The 24794-nt window shown below is 34.7% G+C and overlaps 1 protein-coding gene across 4 annotated transcripts in view; it reads right to left on the bottom strand.

Annotated features, from left to right (window-relative positions):
• The window catches only part of FSTL5 (follistatin like 5), a 706657-nt gene that overhangs the window by 644318 nt on the left and 37545 nt on the right, over nt 1-24794 (bottom strand). For all 4 annotated transcript variants that reach the window (XM_038559137.1, XM_038559135.1, XM_038559136.1 and 1 more), the window contains exon 2: nt 13512-13653. In XM_038559137.1, coding sequence (XP_038415065.1) covers nt 13512-13637 — 126 coding nt within the window. In that variant the 5' untranslated portion in view covers nt 13638-13653. The remainder of the gene's footprint in view (nt 1-13511; nt 13654-24794) is intronic.

Consider the following 24794-nt stretch of genomic DNA (forward strand, 5'->3'; position numbering starts at 1 on the left):
GTGTGTCTCTCATGAATAAATAAATAAAATCTTTAAAAAAATAAAAAATAAAGAAAGGAGGTGAAGATCTAGTACAATTGGTAAAAATAAGCATGTCCTGTCCTGGATATATTTGTATATATAATACATATAGGTACTGCATGTGCATCATTATGATGATAGTGTTTAAAACAAATACATCAAAAAAGATGTCCCTAATAGGTGGTGTCCCTAATCCATTCTTTGTTAAGAGATGAATGCTATTTCCAAAGCTATCACTACTTGATTTTAGCAATTTGGTAACAAAATAATTAAACCCTAAATTTTTCATTAGTCGAATGATATTAGATGTGTAGACAAACAAGATACATTTCAACTTTCAGTTTCATGATGCCTTTGTAATGGTTGAACAAATAAATTTAAATATGTTTTTCAAACTATTTAATTTTATTTCCTGAAGAAAACTATTTTAAAAGTTGTCTTCAATTTTTTAAAAAATATATTTGGTTTTTTGGGCACTTGGATGGTATAATCGGTTAACAGTCCAACTCTTGATTTCAGTCGCTACACTAACTGATTTTTAGCAATTTGGGAACAAAATCTCTCTCTCTCTCTCTAAAAGTAATTAATTAACTAAAACATATTTGGTTTTAGCTTATCTTCATCCTTTGGGGATAAATTTGAGTTTTTGGGGGGCACCCGGGATGCTCAGTCAGTTAAGCACCTGACTCTTGATTTTGGCTCAGATCATGATCTCAGGGTCATGGGATTGAGCCCTGCATCAGGCTCTGTGCTCAGTAGAGAGTCTGCTTGATATTCTCTCTCCATCCCCCTCCACTTCCTCTCTGCTCACTCTTTCTCCCTCTCAAATAAATCTTAAAAAAATTTTGAGTTCTAGTACTGGCTAAACCACTTGAAACCATAATTCACAAAACCACTAGGTAATTAAGATGATCCATTTCAATATTTAATTTTTATTATATAACAAGCATATTTTATCCAAATAAAACTTTTTATGACTCAAAATAGATAAAAATAAATCAGAAATGTCCTAGGCAAGAGGGAGTAAAATAAGGAGGGCTTTCTGCTCAACCTTCTGCTTGCCTTCCATTTTCATGTATTATTTCTTGGTCACATTCATGTAAACATAAGCTAAATGTAAAATGGAATGGAAACTAGTAATCTGATACAGTCACTCATAGAGTCTACATACTCTTTCTCTTAGTATCTCTAATACCTGATTAAGACATGTTCTCCATTCAAAGGAAAGAAATGGTTCTGTGGACAAGTAATGTCTTAATTTTTTTCCATATAATATTGCTTAAACATAAATAAGCTTAATAAGTTAAAAAATTCAGAAAACAAAAAGAAATAAAAGCCATCCAAATCGGCAAGGAAGTCAAACTATCTGCAGATGACATGATGCTCAATGTAGAAAACCCAAAAGATTCCACCAAAAAACTGCTAGGGCTGATAAATAAAGTTGCAGGATACAAATCAACATACAGAAATCTATTGAATTTCTCTACATCAATAACGAAGCAGCAGAAAGAGAAATTGAGGAATAGATCACATTTATAATTGCTTACCCAAAACAGTAAGATTTCTAGGGATAAACCTAACCAAAGACATTAAAGATCTATACTATGAAAACTATCAAACACTGATGAAAGAGATTGAAGAGGACACAAAGAAATGGAAATACAATCCATGCTCATGGATTGGAAGAATAAATATTGTTAAAATGTCTATACAACTGAAAGCAATCTATACACTTAATGCAGTCCCTATAAAAATACCAACAGCATTTTAACAGAGCTAGAACAAGCAATCCTCAAATTTGTCTGGAACCACAAAGACGATGAATAGCCAAGGCAAACTTGAAAAAGAAAAACAAAACTGGAGGCATCACAATTCCAGATTCCAAGTTATGTTACAAAGCCTGTAGTAATCAAATAGTATGGTACTGGAACAAAAACAGGCCTATAGATCAATGGAACAGAATAGAAAACCCAGAAATGAAACTACAATTATATGGTCCCTTAATCTTTGACAAAGCAGGAAAGAACACCCAATGAGAAAAAGTCTCTTCAACAAATAGTTCTGGGAATCCTGGACAGCAACATGCAAATGAATGAAGCTGGAGCACTTTCTTCCACCATACACAAATATAAATTGACAATGGATAAAAGACCTCCATGTGAGACCTGAAGCCATAAAAATCCTAGAGGAGAACACAGGCAGTAACCTCTTTCACACTGGTCATAGCCTACGTACACACACACACACACAACACACACACACAGTGGAATATTACTCACCGAGAAATAAAAGAATGAAATCTTGCCATTTGCAAAGATGCAGATGGATCTAAACAGTATTATGCTAAGCAAAGTAGGTCAGTCATAGAAAGACAAATACCATATGATTTCACTTATATGAAGAATTTAAGAAACAAAACAAATGAACACAGGGGAGGGAAAGAGAGGAAAACCAAGAAACAGACTTAATTTTAGAGAATAAACTGAGGGTTGCAGGATGGGAGGTTTGCAGGAAAGATGGGTTAAATAGGTGATGGGGACTAAGGAGGGCACAAGGTGTTATATAGAATTGCTGACTCACTATATTGTACACCTAAAACTAACATTACACTGTATGTTAACTAACTGGAATTTAAATAAATAAAAACTTCAAAAAATTAGAATTATAAAATTTACTCATATGTATTTCCCAAATATCTATAAATCCAAAATAAACTTTAAGAATGAATACAAAGGGCAGCCCCGGTGGCCCAGCGGTTTAGCGCCGCCTTCAGCCCAGGGTGTGATCCTGGAGGCTCCGGGATTGAGTCCCACATCAGGCTCCCTGCATGGAGCCTGTTTCTCTCCCTCTCCCTCTGCCTGTATCTCTCCCTCCCTCGCTCTCTCTCATGAATAAATAAAATCTTAAAAAAAAAAAAAAGAATGAATACAAAAATAAAAAAAGTCAACATTATTCAACTGATGAAACAGAATTGATACAATTAGTGATATATTACTGAAGTTATATTAACACTTGTACATACCTATAGAACTGACAGGAATGTAGAACCCAGTAGGATTAAATATCTTTTACTTTCTTATTCTTCAAAGATGAAGAATATCATTTTTAAGACTTGTTAAAACACATCATTTTTAAGACTTGTTAAAGCTCTAATATAACATGATAAGACAAGAGACATTTTCTCATTATAATAGTTATATGTCCTTTTATTCTTTCTTTTCCTAAGTGGAGTTTTAATTCCTTCCTGTAAATGTTATTTCTGCCGTTTCTGGTTTGTATATTGTTAATCTCACAGAAGTGAGTCATAGAGGAATATACTAGGGAAATAGTATTCTAGATTTTTACTTGACTGTGACTGATTAACTTAAGTGGCTCATAAACCAACTGCAATAGATGAATTCCTAATCTGTTAACAATGAAATATGAGTGAAATAAATGTGATACTTTAAATTATATATACTATTATATATTAGTATATAATTATATATATAATCCTAAATATACATATATAAATATACATATATAAAGATCTATCTATATATATCTTCAGATGCATTGTAATAAAATATGGCATTATTTTAGCTACATCTAATTTGTGTTAAGGGTTATAGCTTTTGATTTTTATTATTTGTTTATAAACATTTATAACTCTGTCCAAAGATAGACTCCTTTTATTGTCTTCACATTGTTTTCTATGAAATCACACTAAAGACTCTAACAGTAGCTATATGTAGTTTAAAATTTTACAGTGATATAAGTATTTCCATAAAATAATTACATATTTTATAAAGAACTGAGGAAATATAAAGGACTTCAATGACTGAACCAAAAAAAGAAAAAGAAAAACAATATTACTAAATAGGCAAAAATTTTTGGACACTTCATAAAACAAAATTTATGAATAATCAGTATACAAATGAAAAAAATTGTCAATGTCACTACCTGTCATCAAAAATATTCATATTAAAACTATAATAAATACCACTCTTCAGAATGGCTAAAATTAAAAACAAAGAACAGGAAAAGTTGCCATAGATGTAAAGTAGCTGGATATTTTATACATTTCTGTTGAGAATGTAAAATTGTACATCTTTTTTTACAAGTGCTGGTGGTTTCTTAAGATTTATTTATTTGAGAGAGAGAGAGAATGTGAGGGGGTAGGGTAGAGGGAGAGCGAGAATCCTCAAGCCGACACCCTGCTGAGCCTGGAGCCCAACGCAGGCCAATCGCTGAGATCATGACCTGAACCAAAATCAAGAGCCAGACTGACTGAGTCACCCAGACACCCCATGGTGGTTTCTTTTTGAAGGAATAATACCTAATCCACTGCTAATAACTATTAACTATTAACCCAAAGAAAATGAAAATACACAACCAAAAAGACTTGCACAAGAATGTTCATAGACGCTTTATGCATAAGAGTTCCAATCACGTTTATGTTCACAGGAATATATACTATGGTCCCATTCACATGAAATTTTAGAACAGGTAAAACTATACTATGGTGAATAATATCAGAATATTAGTGGCCTCAGAGTGAATGAAGATGTCAGAGATTGCCAGGGAAGACATATGAGGGAACTTTCAGGGGGGTGATGCCTTTCAGTATTTTGATACAATTGTATTTTGATGTTTACTGTAGAAGTGTAAACTTCTATAAAAATCAAAAAGTAAAGATAAAAGGTTGGGCCTTTCCATTGTGCATAAATGGTATCTCGAAAGAAAAAAAAAGCTCTAAATTAATTAATTAATTTAAGAAAGCTCTAAAAGCCCTAATTAATGATGTGTACTAAAGTATTTAAGAAAATCTAAAAGTCTATAATATAATTTGAAATGAATAAAAAATAAGATAGATTAATAAATGAAAAGACAGGTGATACATACAAATAAACACTTATATATATGAGAAGCAAGCATAATAAAATATTTATCTAGGTCTTGGTTACATGGGTATTCACTGTAAAGTTCAAATTTTCTGTATACTTAAAATTTCATTCCAAAATTTAGGAAAAACCAAATATAAGGGATACATAATTCCTTTCAAAAATTTCCTAAACCCTTACACAATGAAATGTTTATATTACTTCAAATAATATATTTTCAAACTTTACATTGTTGTATTTAATTATTTGTTTTAGTATTGTCAGAACACTTGAAATAATGAGTGAATGCATGTTTTTGTTGATTAAAACCTGGACTTGAAGAAACAGGTTAATTTAAGGGAGCAATGTGTTAAAGGAAAACAAAACCGTCCTAGAAGATGGGAAATCCAGATTCTTTCTTTTTTTAAAAAAAATTCTATTTATTTATTCATGAGAGATGGAGAGAGAGAGGCAGAGACACAGGCAGAGGGAGAAGCAGGCTCCTTGCAGGGAGCCTGATGTGGGACTCGATCCCAGGACCCTGGGATATGACCTGAGTCAAAGGCAGATGCTCAAACACTGAGGTACCCAGGTGCCCCGGAAATCCAGATTCTAATCTTAGTTGAGCAACACCCATCTGTATGATCTTCAACAAAGAATTTTGCCTCCCAGGCCCCCAGCTTTCCTATCTGTAAGAGTGTGTTTTTTATAAATATATATATATATATATATATATATATATATATATATATATATATATTATATAATGAATTGAATATTTTCTACTGTCTAAAACCCTAACTCTCAGCTCATATACAGGAACTGATGCCCCAAATAAGCAATGAGCAATATTAGTTAAAAACAATACCACACTTTTCAGTTGTGGTTTATATACCATAGGGTGTTTATCTTTTAAACATGCTGAATGCCAAGCTCATAAATCAGGATCTTTCATTTATAGTAGAGAGCTTTGCTAATTGAATTCACAATAGAATTTTAATAATGAAAGATGTACAAAACAATGTATAATTAATTTCCACATTGAAGTACTGAATGCAGATGCTAGCTTGCAATATATTAATATTAATGATTAAATAAATGTATTTTTACTTCATTCACCTGTTAACTTACAACCCTTTTTCCTACATCTACAGTTTAGTATACCCCCATTGAACCCCTTTTTTTAATATTTATTTATTTATGATAGAGAGAGAGAGAGAGAGAGAGAGAGGCAGAGACACAGGCAGAGGGAGAAGCAGGCTCCATGCACCGGGAGCCCAAAGCGGGACTCGATTCCGGGACTCCAGGATCGCGCCCTGGGCCAAAGGCAGGCGCTAAACCGCTGAGCCACCCAGGGATCCCCCATTGAACCCCTTTAAAAACAACATACCTATATTTTGTTTTTTGAATAGGAGGTAGCCTAATGTGCTTAATTAGCAGATAATGAGGGTATATTAATAGTTTGCTTTCCTAGCAAACTAATACGATGTAGCTGACATCCTCTCCACAGAAACAGTAACAAAAGACAACTAGATCGAAAAATTTAAAGATAAGAAGGCTTTGGAAGTCAAATGACAAACTTCTTTCAGAACACATAGGTCCTTATATTCTGATGTTTCTTGTTCAGTAGATGGATCAATGTTCAGAAAAACAGGAGTAGAGCCATTTTTTAACTATCAGGATATTTTTTAAATTATGGTGTTGGGGGGCAGCCCGGGTGGCTCAGCAGTTTAGCGCCGCCTTCGGTCCAGGGCCTGATCCTGGAGACCCAGGATCAAGACCCATATCAAGTTCCCTGCATGGAGCCTGCTTCTCTCTCTGCCTGTGTCTCTGCCTCTCTATGTGTATCTCTCATGAATAAATAAATAAAATCTTAAAAAAAAAATTATGGTGTTGGATAAAAGGAAGCATTGTAATTCAAGTCACTTGAAAATCCATACCAGGGTGATAGAAAGCATGATATGTGCCCAAAGCTGATACATAAGGAGAGTTTTCTGAAATCTTGACAAGCTTGACTTTAATGTACTATATAAATTTGACTTTATTTATGTACTTTATTATACTTTGTGAATAGATGTAAATAGAATACTAAAACATCACATTTTTTAACATTTCGAAACTTTAAATCTTCAATGGAAAGTAGCTCTATTTGTTCAAGTTATAGCTACTTTTAAAGATTTACAAAACAATTTTAACGTAGAGTCAGAGAAGTGCAAGGGAGCATCCTTTTTGCGCACCACCCTACACAACTATAACAGTACTGCTTCGAGAATTCATTCTTGAAGGGATCAAATGACAATTTTCTGTACCAGGTCCACATCTTGAGAATTTTAGAAGGTGGGTACATTCCTTTGTTGTTTTATTTTTGCTAAGCAAAAGGATTCAGTCCTCTGCATGCCAATTTTCCCCCAGTTTCTCAAATATACCCTGGTTTGAAAGAACAAACATGCAAGCAACAAAGCCAGAGCTGAGTGAAATATTTATTTCCCCTTAAAGTTCAAGAAAGGACAAAGTTAATCAGGTAAAAGGTAGGATGAAGCCATAACCGTGTACTTGGTGCACACAGCATTAATTTTGGTTTTAGATAGATACACTTGATGGTAACTCTAACCTCCTGTTAAAGATGGTCCTCTCCATGTGCATCGGGAGACAATCTCCACGGTGCCTCATGATTCTCAGGCCTCCTGAACAGAGACACTGACTGCCATTTGCTCTGGACTAGCTGTTCAAGGATATCTGGATAAAAAACTGCCTTGAAACTTAGAGATAATGTCTCTCTTGAGAGCAAAGAGCAAGTGTGTTAACAGCCTTAGAGGAGAGAGATCGTATCTTCAGTCACAGCAAAGGGCAGGAATACTTACTGTCCCGTATAATAAAAATAATGTGTGCTTCTGGTGCAAAGAACAGGCAGGCTTACAGCCCATACTATAGAACTGGTGTCCTTCAACTCACAGATCTTCCCATTAACAGTCCCTGTGGTATGTGCTGGTTTAACTTGGTCCTATTTATAGTGTCCTGTGGAAATCAGGCTCTGGGAACTAGCTCAGTTAACACTGGAATTTTAGCTCAGTTAACACTGGAATTTCATTTCTGAGAAATAAAATTTCAAAATGTTCTTATTTTTCAAACATAATTTCCTTGATTAGAAAAAAATCTTAGATTTATTAATAATATTCAGCCATGATGATGACTATGGAATAAATATATCAATATATTAGTTAGCATAGCATTTATTTATTTTAAAGATTTTATTTATTTACTCATGAGAGACACAAGAGAGAGGGGCAGAGACATAAGCAGGGCAAGAAGCAGGTGCCCCATGGGGAGCCTGATGTGGGACTTGATCCAGGACCCGGGATCATGACCCAAGCCAAAGGCAGATGCTCAACCACTGAGCCACCCAGGAATCCCAATTAGTATAATCTTTAATATTTAATGAATTATTTGACCAGTTTTCCACTCCCTTCATCACCACCATTTTTGCTCTTAGATACTGTGCTAAATTGCTTCCTGACCTCCACAAAATATATTAACATTTTAAGGGCGTTCCCTTGAACATGCTGCAAGCAGTCAGATATTTCAGATGGAATGACAAAATTTTTCCTCAATCAGGAAATAATGCTCCTGGGTTTGCCTGAAGGTTTCCAGCCTCTAAGCAGTCGTGGTTTTGATGTGTTGTTTAACATTTGTCTCCTTCCCTAGAGTTCTCTTTTGCTACTCTTCACCAATCCACAGCTATCATTTTTTTTTATACCAAAAGCCAGAAATCGTCTCCCACAAATGATGTTTTTGAATTATATTGCACTACGGTGCATAGCAACAGTCTCTGGACTTACTAAATTATGCCAACTCTTTGTCCATTTGCACAGTAACTACTCTCATAGACAAACATTTTGATTTAGGAGGTAAGGGAGTCATAAGCCACTTTGGGTTTGCAGGGGTAGCTTTGTACCATAAAGCTGGACATGGCACTCTCTGGTCACATAAAGATGTAAGAATTTAAGATCTCTGAGTGGTCCCATTAGCTATCCTCAAAGAACATTCCTATTGTCCTCCTAAGATGTTCCTTCAAGCCTGACTTTGATTTTGAGTAGCAGCAAACAATGCAACGATGTCATCAGAGCTGTAGGCAAGAAAAGGCACGTAAGATATGGTACTGTTCCTAACAGGCTTTAGAGCCTACCAATTAGAGCCTACGGCAATATGTTAGAATATCATTAGGACATGCATATGACAGGGGCATAAATACAATAGGAAGTTACAGTGTGATGGGAAATTATGAGCCAGCAAGAAGTAGAGACAAGGAAGAAACAGAGAAAAGAGTGTAAGAAAAATCCAAAGAGTGGAAATGAAACAAGAAGCCAAAATGGAACAGAAAAAGAAGCCCAGGGTTTCCGACTCGGTGATAGGAGTAGAAGTTCTAGTTCTGTCTTTATTGGTGAGGATCGGCTACGGTCATGGGGAGGCAATAAACAACTCCCAAGTCTCAGTGGTTTAAAACAAAAGTGTTTTGTTTTGTTTTTTCTCTCTCTCTCATTTCACATTTCAAGACAAACACTAATTGCCTGGGTGTTTTACTCATCCTAGTTATCTAGAAACTTGGGGTGATTAAGCACCCACTACCTTGAACAGATGCTGTTTGTAAATGCTAGCGGAAAAAGAGAGTTCGGGAACACTTTAAAACTGGAATCACATGGTTCAGCCCAGATGCATTCTATAGCACTTAACTCATTGGCCAGAACTAGACACACAGTCCCATCTAACCACAGAGGGACGTGAAATCCAACCTTCCTGCCAGGTGATCGGAATGTGGGGAGAATAGGAAATACGTGGTACCCAGGTCAAATTACTATAAAAAGTTTTCATTATGTACTCTGCATCAAGCTATTTAGTCTGTGTATTAAATCCTAAATCCTTTCTCCTAACTTTCTAGGTATGTGGCATTAAAAATTACTATACATTTGTGAACTCCAGTTTCCTCAACTATGGAATAACAATAAACCACTTATTACATAGGAATATACAACAATTAAATGACCTAATGTATAGAATAGAACTACTAAACCCCCACATTTGATGTGTTCCATAAATTCCTGTTGGATAAACACACAGTTGAAATACATGATCAGCTCCTTCAGACATACTGTGACTATAATTACAATTTCTATAAATGGCATGATGAATTTATATGGTTCTCATATTTATCTTGAGACTCAGACAAATATGTTTTCAATCAGTTATGCATACATATATTTGTTAATGATATAAATATGTACACATATATTTATATTTAAATCTGTAATATTTCTATGTAATCTGACAAATAAATGACATTTCATTTTTTGTTCCCCAGAGAGGATTCTTTATACAGTGGCACACAAACATTTGGTAAACATGAGTTCTAAACAAATATTTGTTCATACTCAAAGTACTGACACCTCTCTGCAAAGGAAAATATCTAATATATCTCAAAATTTATCACACATATTATTTTATTGTTTCTAGTCAGTAAATATATTGAACACAGTGAGGCCTAACCCAAAAACTGAAAATGTTATCCATCTCTAAGCCTTACAGAAATATAGGCATTTATATTCTTTGCAGTTTAAATAAAATGGAAGGTTAATAAATAACAAATAATAGGAAATTAATGTATGTAATGCTATTAAAATAATTTTTAAGACATTTTATTAAGTATTCTGTTTATTTTGCTCTCTTAAGCAGAAAAAACCTAATTAATTTATTAATTATAATTAACTATATAATTATGTATCACATATATATGATATATGCATATCATATATATATGATTTTAGCCTTATTCTAGTCAGCAGATGGAATCATTCTTTCAATATATATTTATTAAGTGTTGACTATGTGCCTAACACAATTCTAGGTGCTATAGTATAGCATGATGAATAGTAGTTCACATCATAATGGAAGGAAATATCTAAATTATACATATTTATACATAAAATCATATGTATATACACACATATATACATTACATCACAAATGGTGAAAATATATTTTAAAACGGGAGGTAAGAAACACCTGTGACTGTTCCATTTTTAATTTTGGTTTGGGAAAGCCTTACCAATAGATGCAACTAATTTTGGTTTGGGAAAGCCTTACCAATAGATGCAACTAATGGGAATCAGTGGAAAAAGGATGACAGGTCATTTCTGGGATCCAAATAATGATTGATTCAAATAGAAATAAGGCTATAATGGGATTAATTATCAAGATCTTGGGGAAATAAAGGCACTTCCCTGTGGTTGGGTAGGGATGTTGCTAGTGAGCACAAATTACTTGGTAAGGTTTGACAGGGACTTGTATAACTCAGAGTACTCCTTTCTCCTGTCAAGTTCACGCTAACACAAATACACACACACACACACACACACACACTCACAAATAACTTTTATAGTTTAATTTTACCTCAGTCCTAAGTCATTTGAAAATTAGGTATTACTAACATTCTGCATCTCTGCTTTTAAATATCAGTAATCATATATTATCTGTAACTATTTAGGTGTGAGACTCAGAGAAATGGAAAAGATTGGAAGGTAACTTTGATTATTTTTGGTGATTATTAGTGTTTCTAAAATAGGCTTAACTCATTGTGTTGTTTCTTTTCTTTAAAGGTTTACTAAATCTCACAGCAAAGCATGATAAATAACTTATCTTCAACATCCAAACTTAATTCAAAATGGTTTGTTTATAAATGTACACTGACACATAAAAACCTGTTGTATTATATTTAGCAGAAAAATAATAAAAACAGCATAGCCATGCATTCTACTGGCCATTTTTCTGCCATGGAGTCAATTAAATAGTATCTATTATGTTCACGGCTCCAGGAATGAAGGAATTAGAAAGGCAGAGTTTCTGACCTCAAGACATATAACTTGGGGTAGATAAACAGCACAGAATAAATATTCACTGGTATTAACAAAATGAGCTAATACATTGTATTAATAATATGTTTTGAGAGTATTCACAAAGGACTTATTATCTCTATGCTTTAGACTAGGATAAAACTGAGTTTTAGTCTGTGACGTACAGGACACAAATGATAATTGAAAGATAGTGGAACAAGATCAATTATCAACAATGATTTTTAACAATGAAGTACATTTTCATTTTTTACTTATTTTATTGTTTCCGGCTATCAAACCTATATTGCATGTTACCCTAGTCAATTAACATAGTTAACAACTGTATGCATTCATAAAATCCCTTAACAATTCTAGAAATTTTGATTTTTCATATTTAAAATGAAAAGATACATCTTTAGAAGATTGTTTTGGAGATTAAATAAAAGACTACATTTAAGAGTTTACCATAGAGTCTGGCACATAAAAATCCCAGTCAACGTTAGTGGCTTTATCAAAATCTTATAATATTATGAAAGAATTTCAGCAAGACTATATGCAACGTATACAGATGCAGTGTAAATATGTGTGTGTTTCTACAAGTATACTACCCAGGTCTGAACAGGGCAGGTCTACTTACACACAATTTTAAAAATTAATATAGTACTATACTGTAAAAGTATTTTTTCTTCCTTTAAATTTTAATAACATTTTAATGTAATTATATAAACAATTCTCACATTAGTTTATTATGAGAATATAGTATATAACACATATACAAAATACGTGTTCTTTGATGGTTTATATTATCAATAAGGCTTCAGTCAACAGTAGGTTATTAATATTTAAGATTTTAGGGAGTCAAAAGCTATGCATGGATTTTTGACTATACAAAGGTCAGCACCCCTAACACATATGCTATTCGGGGGTAAACTGATTTATATTTATTTCAAGGTTTGTTTATTTATTTTTGAGACAACATAAGACAATCTTAAATGTATATTTTTTACCATAATTAGCATGTTAGTTTTTGTCTTGTTTTCTACTTTCTATGAAAATCAAAATATATATTACAAACTTTTAATTTGATTGAATAAAAACTTACTTTAGCATTAAAGTTGCTCTATTATTAAAATAAAAGCACTAGCTTAATTAGTGTAAGTACATAATCTATATGATTTATAGTATGAATAAATGTCAATTTATTTTATACTTGAAAATATTTAACATAGGGAAGTGAAGTATTTCCCCAATATTAAAGAACTTAAAGTTATGATTTGTATGAAATTAAAATGTCTAATTAGATTTCTATAAATACTAATTCTTTGCCAACCTATACATCTCCAGCTGGTATAAACATCTTTTTTTGTTTACTTTTATTGCAAGTTAAAAAACATAACACTTATGCTTTAATTTTAAAAGTTTTAAACTTAATGTGGGAATAACAGAAACTAGTTGATTAAGTCTTAATATATTTACTTATTTTTATAAGTCTATTACTATGACAATGCAAGCTTTAATGATTTTTTTCAATGAGCCCTCTCTGTACTTTGTCAAGAAATATTTAATTTCAAAAATTATAAATTTTCAAACTACCATTTCATGTTTTAAAATGTGCACTTTTATATGGAAATTATATTCTGAAGGCATTACCGAACTAAGTGCTCCTAGGTGTATAATACAGCAGACACCTAGTAGTTTAGTTCATAACTGCTAGGCACTGTGAGCAAATTCAGAAGGGTGACTGTACCTTGTGTCGCAATCTTATTAGAGGTTGGTAGGATTTAAGGCCATATCCTGCTTCTTTGGTTGGCCTTCCTTCTGACTCCAGAAACATTAATCCAAGAACCAAGACAGCTGACCAGCACTTAAACATTCTTATTGCTTTTCACCTGTGAAAATCAGCATTGCAAGTAATCAGAAAATGCATTATATATTGGGAAAAAAATGCATCAGGAAATACTCAACAGTGCATAGAAATCTCCACATATCTAATCAAAATGAGTGGGTAATTGCCAAGTGAATCCGTAATAGGTTAGCATCTCCAAATAAAGATTATGATCCCCTTGATCATAACAAACACTGTTTTATTTCCCACTCATCTAGCCTTACACAGCATTAAAAACGTAGATATAAACGCCAATCAAAATGTATTGGGGAGAATTAATTAAAACCAAGTTGAAAGAAAATGAAAAAGAAACAAAAACAAAAACAAGTGAACTTCAAACCATGGCTAATTTTCTAAGCATTCATATTAAGTACGATTATCAACATACTTATAAATTTTGAACTCCTCTTTAAATACATTTGATGAATACCACTTAATAAAACTATAGTTATTATAATTCACTAGTAAAAACTGCGGAGAGTTTGATAAGGTAGTCTTCTCTGGGAGGCACTTAATTAGCTGATGTACAACAATTATGCAGACAGTTATACTGAGTTATGAATGCATTTTTCCAATACTATCTAAAAGAATATTTTCTAGAAAACTTCTTAGTAAGTGCCTTAAATTTAAGCCACGAGTCTATCCACTGCTCTATGTCTTTGAATACAGCAGAGAAATTATAAAATGCCATAAATTTATGATCATATAAATTCTAACCCCTCTTCCAAACAAATCTATGCTTTAAAAATATATATTTCATTTATTTATTTATTTATTTATTTATTTATTTATTTATTTATTTATTCATTCATGAGAGACACAGAGAGAGGGAGGCAGAGACATAGGCAAAGAGAGAAGCAGGCTCCCTGTGGGGAGGCCAATGTGGGACTCAATCCTGGGACCCCAGGATCACACCCTGAGCCAAAGGCAGATGATGCTCAACCGCTGAGCCACCCAGGTGTCCCACAAATCTATGCTTTGAATTAAACTATAACTCACCTTATAATTTTCACCAACGCATCTTTGCCCCTATTGTGACAATAGAGGAGCTCTTTCTCCTCTTCTCTACTCTATTCTGTACATCTGACTTCTTGAGAAACTTACCCAATGAATTAACCCTGCTAGTTACTATCTAAACTTCCCCACTTAGCTATTAACTTCCATCTTTAAAGATGCTCAAATCACCCAGGTTTTAAGATAATTTCTCTCCTCTACTTTCTGCATTTTCTGAAAGAGTTGTGTATCTCTCCTAATTTTTGAACCTAGTTCACTCAAGCATGCTTCTACCCCTATTGCTCTATCAAAGTAACATTTTTTTTTTTTTTCCAGGAACTGGTCACTTGGGGTTTAAGACACCCCTCTCTTCAGTTTTTGTAGAATTTATGAAAATTTCTCAGCCCTTTTGCAGGTTCATCTCACTCCTTTGCTTCACCATTAAAAATTATAGTTTATCAAATCTCATTCTGAGCCACATACCTGTTCTATTTATCCAGTCCAGACATTCCACATCATCTATGGTTTTAATTACAGCTAACTCCTGCTTTTCAAAAGTTCACATTAGACCACTTTGCTTTCATGGAACACCTGCATTAGTACCTGTTTTCACTAAGAGAAATATGAAAAGGATTTTGCTTTCACAAAAAGAGGTGAAAAGAGAAAACAGTGTTCTGCATTTGTTTTGCATTAGCACTTAAGGAAGCAGCCCGCCTGGGGGTATGGAGTAGGGAGTGGTCCCGCCAAGCCCCTTCCCTGGGAACTACATCCAGCATTTCAGCACCAAGCCCCCAGGGCTTTTTTTTTTTTTTTTTTTTTTTTTTTTTTTTTTTTCCCCAGGGCTTTTGAAGTGTCCCTGTGAGCATCTGTGCTTTGTCTTGATTTATTTGTGCAGCTAAAGTAACAGAAAAGCCTGAGAGGGCTTATTTTGGGGGTCATGAGAACACTTAAGAAATTTTCCACGTAAATTAATGGTAACTCTTCTTTGTTTTATGCTGTTTGGGGCTTATGGAAGATTTCATAGGAATATTGTACTTTCTGATAGTGGCGGGGGGCAGGGAGCTTTATATCATTGCTTCTCATCCATTCTCCAGATTAAGACAGCCTATGGGGCGCCTGGGTGGCTCAGTGATTGAGCATCTGCCTTCGCCTCAGGTTGTGATTCCGGGCTCCTGGGATCCAGTCCTGCATCTGGCTCCCCACAAGAAGCCTGCTTCTCCCTCTGCCTATGTCTCTGCCTCTCTCTCTGTGGGCCTCTCACAAATAAATAAAAATAAAATCTTAACAAAAAAAAAAAAAAAAAGCCTACTTAACAGCTCCACATGTAGATTTCAAAAGCAGCTCATGCATGGTATACAAACTCCACATAATGTAATGCTTTCCCAGATTTTCTTTCATCCATTTAGTCAAGCCAGAAACAAAGGAGACAACTTTGTGTCCCACATCTTTCATATTAATTATTTTTTAAAGATTTTATTTATTTATGAGAGACACAGAGAGAGAGAGTCAGGGACACAGGCAGAGGGAAAGGCAGGCTCCATACAGGGAGCCCCATGTGGGACTCAATCTTGGGACCCTGGGATCACGACCTGAGCCAAAGGTAGATGCTCAACCACTGAGCCACCCAGGCGTCCCTCATCCCTTTCATATTAAACCCATCCCTAAGTTCTGTTAGTTCTGCCTTCAAAATATATTTCCCAAACATCAGTTTCTTTCCCGTCTACTGTCACAACTCTAGTTCAGCTCTCAGCACCACACTCCCCTACACTTCCCCGAGCACATCCTTACTGGCCATCCACATTCATGCATATGTGTACCTTGAATCATTCCCTATGCAATAGCCTACATGATCATGTCAAATGCAAATATCATGACGTCATTGCCCTTGTTAATAAATTTAGGATATACTCCTTTACCCTTAAGATAAAAACCAAAATCCCTGACATACCCTACGGGTGCCCACAGAGTCTAGGCTCTGCATGCTTTTCTCTTCCTCTAAAGAACTGCTGTCCAGCCACACTGACTTTCATTCAGTTCTCTGAACTTGGTCCATTCTCACTAGGTGACTTTTGTACACTATTTTCTTCACTTCAGATACACCTTCCCTGGGACACCTGGGTGGCTCAGTGGTTGAAAGTCGACCTTCGGCTCAGGGTGTGATCCCAGAGATCAAGTCCCACATCCGGTTCCCTGCAGGTAGCCTGCTTCTCCCTCTGCTTTTGTCTCTGCCTCACTTCACTCTCTGTGTCTCTCATGAGTAAATAAATAAATCTTAAAAAAAAAAAAAGGAAAGAAATACACCTTTTCCACCCCCATTTACCACCAAAGACCTTCACATATCAAACATATCCCTTAAGAACCTTTCCCTATAACACCAAGCTGGAGTTACATTTCTTAGTTACTCATGCTTATAGATGAGTTTTCCTTCATCTCAGAGCAACCATTTGTAATTATATATCGTTAAAATGATTAGTTGAATAATTGTGGCCTTCTTCACTACATCATAAATCAGTCTTCTCCTTCAAACTGCATGAATACAGGGATCTGGGTTGTTTTGTTTTGTTTTGTTTTGTTTTTTTCCCAGCATTATATCATCTGAGCCTAGCAAATTGTCTGGTACCTACTAGACACTCAATAAATGAATGCATAAATGAATGTCATCCTGCATTCAAGAGCAAAAAAAAAAAAAAAAGATTGTGTTTTCTTGCATTCTGATGATATTGAATACAATTCCTATTTCACTACCGCTACAAAACATCTGAAAACTAAACCAGAAAACTAAATAATTTCATTTGCAATCCATCCCTTTGCTGTCATTTTGATGTATAGTCTAATACTTCTCTCAGAGGTAAATATTTGTTTATAAGACAACTGGATGGAATATTTTAAATCCAAGATAGAGCCCAAGAATAAAGCAAACAGGATCAACTCAGCCAAAGGGATATTTTCTAAAGGTTCTGAATACTATGTGTTCCTTCGTTTGTCAAACAGAAGCAAGAGGAAAGAGGCACAGCAGCAGCCTTGTGTCATCATGACAGGGTAAAGGTTGGATCATAAATTTCTCAAACTGCTCATTTAAGGGTTTCTCTTTTTCTGTCCTTTCTCTCTCTCTCTCTCTCTCACACACATCCACATGCTCAATCACACACACGTATTCCACATAGCTACAAATATTTCATATACTATAAAATACACATTAAATGAACAATTAATTAATTTTAATAGGTGACCAAAAATTTTACAAATCTTGAGAAAACTTCCACACATTGATAATTAGATCAATAATCTCCTGAAATATTTTCTCTGCTAAAACGCAATACACTAGGAATGCCTGCTCTAAAAAATTTCACCAAATGTTGGTTACAACAGTCAACACGTAAATCTTCAGCACATTATATACAACTTATTTATACCACTTTAATTCTCATATTATTAACTATGATGAATTTTTTCATTGATAGTCCTATAATTTTCAAGTCTGAAATTTATTAATACCAAGTTATACAAAACTTGAAAATAGAAAAATAAAAATATAAATGCTTAATCTCAGAAAATGCTATCAGACAACTGGAGTGATTTACTTGGTATCACAGAGAAAATGAAACAATTCATATTAAAAGTCAGATACCGGGGCACCTGGATGGTTTGGTCAGCCAAGCATCCAACTGTTGGTTCTGGCTCAGGTCATGGTCTCAGGGTCATGAGATCAAGCCCTGAGTGTGCTCTGAGTCTGCTTGAGATTCTCTGTCTCTCCCTCTCCCTCCGCTCTCCCCTCCCTCCAGTCTCTCATAAATAAATAAATGAATAAACAAATAAATAAATAAATATAATCTTTTTAAAAAGGTCAGATACTTTACTTTTGAGAAACCTGATTTCTATTGTAGATAGGTGTTGGCCTTGCCAGTGAGTGTTAGACAAAAAACAAAGACCAGTTTCTGCATTTATCTTCTGTGAATGTCTACCTTGCAAGATTTTCTCCATTAAGATATTACTAAGAAAAATAACTGAATCCCATTATATAGCTATCAATTAGCAATCTAAAAAAAAAAAGATATTTCTTGATGGATTGCTTAGAAAATAATTATCATTTTATTTATCTTCAGCTACAGGATCCAAAGATGTCATTAGTATGTCTTTAAAAGTTCACTCATCCACAGAAGGTGTTCTAGAGATTGTAAATCGGTAGTAATCAATCCCATGATATACTGACTCATGATCTCACTTTCTCAGTACTGTAACCTCTGACAACCTGTTAGATTTTCGTAATTAATTGGCAGTTTGTTGATAGCTCAATAAGAACACTGAAAAGCATGTGACTAAAACAAACCAGCTGGAACAGATGGTGCAATAATGATCCTATGACTTTTCCCTTGCAACCTCAACATTTATATAGAAGCATCAGAAAACAACCTCATTATTAACTTAGAGACAACAAAATGTTTACAAATCTAAAAAGTATCTGCTTAACATCAGATGTAACAAAGTTAGACCTGAAAAAGGTAAGGGGAATGGATAAAGGTTTCTCTTGTTAAAAAAAAATAATATTTTTCTCTGAATCAAACTATTTTATTCGCCATATGGTGTAACATGCTGTGCTGCTTATGGCAGTAGGATTTAGAGTAGTTACATGATTTAGTAGATTCAAATTTCAGGGATTTTGATTTGTTTACACATTCTCTAGAATCTCACCTCACTTGGGAAAACAAACTAAGAGTGTTAAAGTATTGCCTTAGGAACAAAATAAAGCATTTGAGATGTAGAAGGAAGCTGGTATCATGCCTATGAATGAAAAGATTGTCAAGATGAAGCAAATCCCCACCATTATCTAAAGTTGCAGGGAAGTCAAGTATCTGAGGGTTTCACCTGGAGAACCCTCACTACTTCTCACTCCAACTGAGACAAATACTATAGGTCTTCCAAGATAGCTCCAGTCACTTCCTTTGTCAAATCTTCCATCAATTTCACATGGACTTGGCTGCTCTCTGCTGCAATTTTAACATAGCTCCCTTCAGTGTCTTTTCACCTTGCACTGTGAGTATTGACTTAAGAAGGCTAATATCCTTATACACATATAGAAGGAGGTACTAAACTGGTTCTATCACAAACTCAGAGTTTCTTAACCTCCACAGACCTCTCTTTGTTCTCTTTGGTAATAGGGAAGTGGCCTAAATGATTACTGATGCCTTTTTCCTTTTTGTTATTCTATAATTCTACGAGACAGAGAGATTGACTTCTCACCTACCTTGTGTCATATAGTATAACCTAAGCAAAACCAATCGCATTACTTGCACCTCATCTGTAGGAAGGGATTTATGACCCTATGCAGTCTCGCATTTGTACCAGATTTTCCCTTCTGTGTAGATTTATTGGTCTGGATAAGGATATGGGGAAGAACAGGTTTGAGGGAGAAAACTATTACTCCTTTTTTGAGAAGCTTTTTGGTAGTCCTACTAGAGATGCTACATAGTCACTGGGATATAGGAACCTGAAGTTCAGCAAATACATATGGGCTAGATACACCTATTTGGAATTCTTAGCATTTATATGCCATCTAATCTAGGTGTGAGATGGGAAGAGGTTGGACTAAGCTCTCAGACAGGTTTAGTCAAAATGGAAGAGTAAATGCTACTAGGAGGTAGAGCAAGTGAAAATGTGAAGTTTTAATTTTGGAGAAAAAGATGGATGGAAATTTCCATTGAAATGGAATGACTGGAAGCTCTTATCATCTGGCATGCTATATTTTTACTGGTTTGTTTATTCTGTTTCCAACCAGAATGTTAGCTCCATAAAGACAGGACTTTGTTAATTACCTGTGTGAATTAGAGCAGTACCTGGCATACAGCATGAGCTCAATAAATATTTTTAGATAGATAAATGAATGAATAAATTAATGGCGATAAGTACTTAATTTGAAATAGTAGGTATACATTAAGGGGTTCTTAATATTCTTCACGTAATTGAAAATATTCATTAAAACTGACTATGAAATCAATCTAGAATTCCAGTTGCTGTTATTACAAAAAGCTTTTCTTTTATACCTGGATCAAAACCAGGTTTTCAGTGGAAGTTCCTGTGGAAAAGCCTCCCTTGTCAAGGACTGACAGTCTTTTCACTCCCTTAGCTCAGCTGAAATTGGAAGGACTGGAAAGACTTGTTTTACATCATCTATCAGGCAAATCTGTTGAGGTAACTGTTTTTATCTTTTGACCTGCTCTAACTTCATACCCACTACATTGAACACTGTGTTTGAGTTTTAATTTAATAGTTCTCTTAGGGAAAAAAAAAATTCCAAAAATCTACTTTCATTATGGGCAGTGGATTCTCCCTATTACAGAAGCAGATTCTTTCCATCTAGCAGCTGATTATCCTCATCAGAGCAATGGATTCTCCTAATCATTGTCCTGTCTTCAAATGTTCATTCTAATAAGCATAATTAACAGCAATAAGAAAACAGCTAGGAGTCACAGCCTTCATGTCATACAACCATACTAGAGAGCAGCAAAGAGAAAATAGATCACGCATATCCTACTAGACATATTAGGATGGTACCTTACAGGATTAATTATCCGAAAACATTTTCTGATAGGTATTATTACTTATATTGAACTAAATATAAAGAAAGAGAAACTTATCAGGATAAAGTTTCCAAGTTAAGAAAGCTGGTTATTGTCAAAACTGGTATCTGAACCCAAGGCTGACTCCACTCACATTTGACCCATGGTTCTATTATATAATTCTACTTTTAACACACACATAATGATGCAGATATAGATGAAAAGCCTGAACAAGAAGTAGTCATAAACAGCAAACAACTACTTATTCATGCTGAATACTACTGGAAGAGAGAATCTTTAGCTTACGTTCACTTTGGATCAATGTGATTGAAAATACAATAAACAAATGCAGTAATCATGAGAGAGCAATGGCTATGTGACCTCTATGTCTCCTGCCTGGGTAAGTGTCTTTAAATTCTATGTGGACACATACACAAACATGGAAACTTCTTTAGTTCTTAATCCTGTCTCATTGGTTCATATTGTGAAAGAGAGAGAAAAACTTTTAAATGTAATACTTTTTGTTGAAAGATTAGAACATGTGCAGTACCCCTTTTCCTTAAAATCTGAGATAGGGATAGAATTATAATTGCTAAATAATAAGAATTATGACCATTAAATTAATTTAACTTTCAAAGAAGGAGGAACTTTTATTTCAATGACATCTGAGTCATTAATTTTGTTGAACAAAACTGTCCAGATTCTAACCAATTATACCTTTCAATAGCCAGCTTAATTTGAAAAAGAAAGATGCTAAATATAGATAAAATATATTCATTGGCATTTTGGAAGGACTGCAGTGTGAAATGTATAATAATTTAAGCCTGCATTAGGAGAAAGTATTCACACTGAATTCCATTTAAATTAAAAAAAAAAAAAAAAGATACATGTACTCCACTTTAAATAAATGAAAATCCCACATTATGAAAAGCATGTTGGGTGGTAAATATTTGTTTTCTAAAACCATCTTTGCTGTACAAAACTATTTATGCTGCAGTTATATTAACTCCTCTGGTGCACTAAAAACATTTTTAAAATTTAAAAAATTAACTACAATATAGAACACAAGATGGCAGAACTGAAAATCATATTAGAGACCTAGTGTAACCCCTTCTTTTTATATGGGAAGAAGATGACAATGACAAGCACAGGAATAACAGGTGCGCCTACGATGAAGGTAGTCATAGGCCTGGCATGTCACTATCCTGATTCCGAATATACTATATTTCTTTTAAATGCTACAACATATCTGACTAGAATCCATTCACTATGGAAAGGACACACGTGTACAGATGCTTTAAGTGTCTAAGGCACTATTTAGAAACCACACCTCTGTGAAGTCCAGCAACTCCGTATTTACTACCCACTAGCGTTTCCAAAAGCCAACAGAAAAGACATCAGCGTCACCGTCTCTTCAGAATCATATTGCTTACATACAATTTTCAGAAAAAAAATTTTGTATATTTGTGTTATCACAATGATCTTCACTGGGAAGACATATAGAGCTATGGTTAAAGTCATATATATGGTTACAACAGTGCTTAGGTAACTATAGTTATACGATAGTTTTATATATTTATTATAAATAAATAAATTTTATGAATATGTACGTACAAAATGTGAGAGGCATAGTCATATAACCTTCCAGATTTTTTATAGTTATATATGGATGGGTTTTTTTTTTTTAATTTTTATTTATTTATGATAGTCACAGAGAGAGAAAGAGAGAGGCAGAGACACAGGCAGAGGGAGAAGCAGGCCCAATGCACTGGGAGCCCGATGTGGGACTCGATCCTGGGTCTCCAGATCGCGCCCTGCGCCAAAGGCAGGCGCCAAACCGCTGCGCCACCCAGGGATCCCTATATGGATGGTTATATATAGTGCAGGACGCATATTTTTTTTTAAATGTGTTTGACAATGCGGAACAGAATGAAACTCTAGGTCTAGTTGACCTAACCAAGGAATTTTATTAAATTATACGACCTTACAATAGTCTGGACCTTCAAATTGTAAGTGCTGGTGCCTTAAACTTAGGCAGAAAAACAAGATACATACAGTGACTCATGACTCCTAGGCGATCTCCCAAAAAAGGTCCCCAGATTTGACTTTATAATACATTCATGATCCCATAGTAAAAGTATATCATGTGGGGATCCCTGGGTGGCGCAGCGGTTTGGCGCCTGCCTTCAGCCCAGGGCACGATCCTGGAGACCCAGGATCGAATCCCACATCGGGCTCCTGGTGCATGGAGCCTGCTTCTCCCTCTGCCTATGTCTCTCTCTCTCTCTCTCTCTCTCTCTGTGTGACTATCATAAATAAATAAAATTTTTAAAATAAAATAAAAATATATCATGTATAGGCTGAAATTACGTTAATTCCATATGTGTGTTTTTATGATGACCTTCGATAGGTGATATTAAAAAATAAACTTTACGCAATCAGTTGTATACAGTTTATCATATCACTGGCTGTTAGTTTCTTCTATAAAATGAATAAACTGGAGTTATTTTAAAATAAATCTGATACTAATACTCTGTATTATGTATGTTGGTATATACACATATAGAGGCATCAATTTCCCACCTTGCTGAAAGCTAGTCTGTATCATGGTGCAAGACGACTGGTTAAAAGCATGTACTAATATGTCCAAGATAGTGTGATACATCTTAGTAGCTACACTTAGCTTTTCTGTACCGTAAGGCCACCTGGCTTATGTGTGACAAGATCAAAAAGGAAGCAACTTCAATATTGTTCCTATATCTTTGTATGCAGTTTATTTAGTAGTCAAATTTCTGAGTTTTAGCTCATTTTCATAGAAATCTGACAACAAATGGGCACTTTTCGTGGTTGCTAACCTGAAAACAATCATGTCTAAAAACTGTATCAAAAGTATTTTTTAAAAAAAGTATTTTTTTAGGAATGCCTGGGTGGCTCAGTGGTTTAGCATCTGACTTCGGCCCAGGGCATGATCCTGGACTCCCAGGATCCAGTCCCGTGTCGGGCTCCCTGCATGGAGCCTGCTTCTCCCTCTGCCTGTGTCTCTGCCTCTCTCTGTGTGTCTCTCATGAACGAATAAATAAAACTTTTTAAAACAAAGTATTTTTTAATGCTGAGCAGCAGCATGCTGCAGAAGAACAATAGCTAAAGTCAAAAGATAGGGACTCTACCGGTAGCTTTGTTCATAAACTGATTCTCTTCACACTTGCGCTCTAAATCTCATCCCACTGTAATCCAGCTTCTAACTAGTTCTAATCCAACTAATCCACCGACCCTGCTTTCACGAAAGTGACCACTTACCTGACCTCCTTCTCCCTTGAGCTGCAATCACACAATACTCTCATGATTTCCCTTCACTTTCCTAGCCATCCTGCAGTCTCTTCTCCCATTCCCCTTCATCCATCTGCTCTCTTAAAGCTGATAACCCACAGGTTTCGTATGTTAAATTAAAAAAAAAAAAAAACATTAATCACAATAATAAAGTTCAGGTTTTTTGTTTTTTACTTCATATTCTCAAGAAACAATTTAAGGAATAACATCTGCATGCCATGGCAATATAAACTGAGAATTATAAATAATTTCCTGATCCCTGGGTGGCGCA

The sequence above is a fragment of the Canis lupus genome, chromosome 15 (assembly GCF_011100685.1).
Source record: "Canis lupus familiaris isolate Mischka breed German Shepherd chromosome 15, alternate assembly UU_Cfam_GSD_1.0, whole genome shotgun sequence".
Classification (NCBI taxonomy): Eukaryota; Metazoa; Chordata; class Mammalia; order Carnivora; family Canidae; genus Canis; species Canis lupus.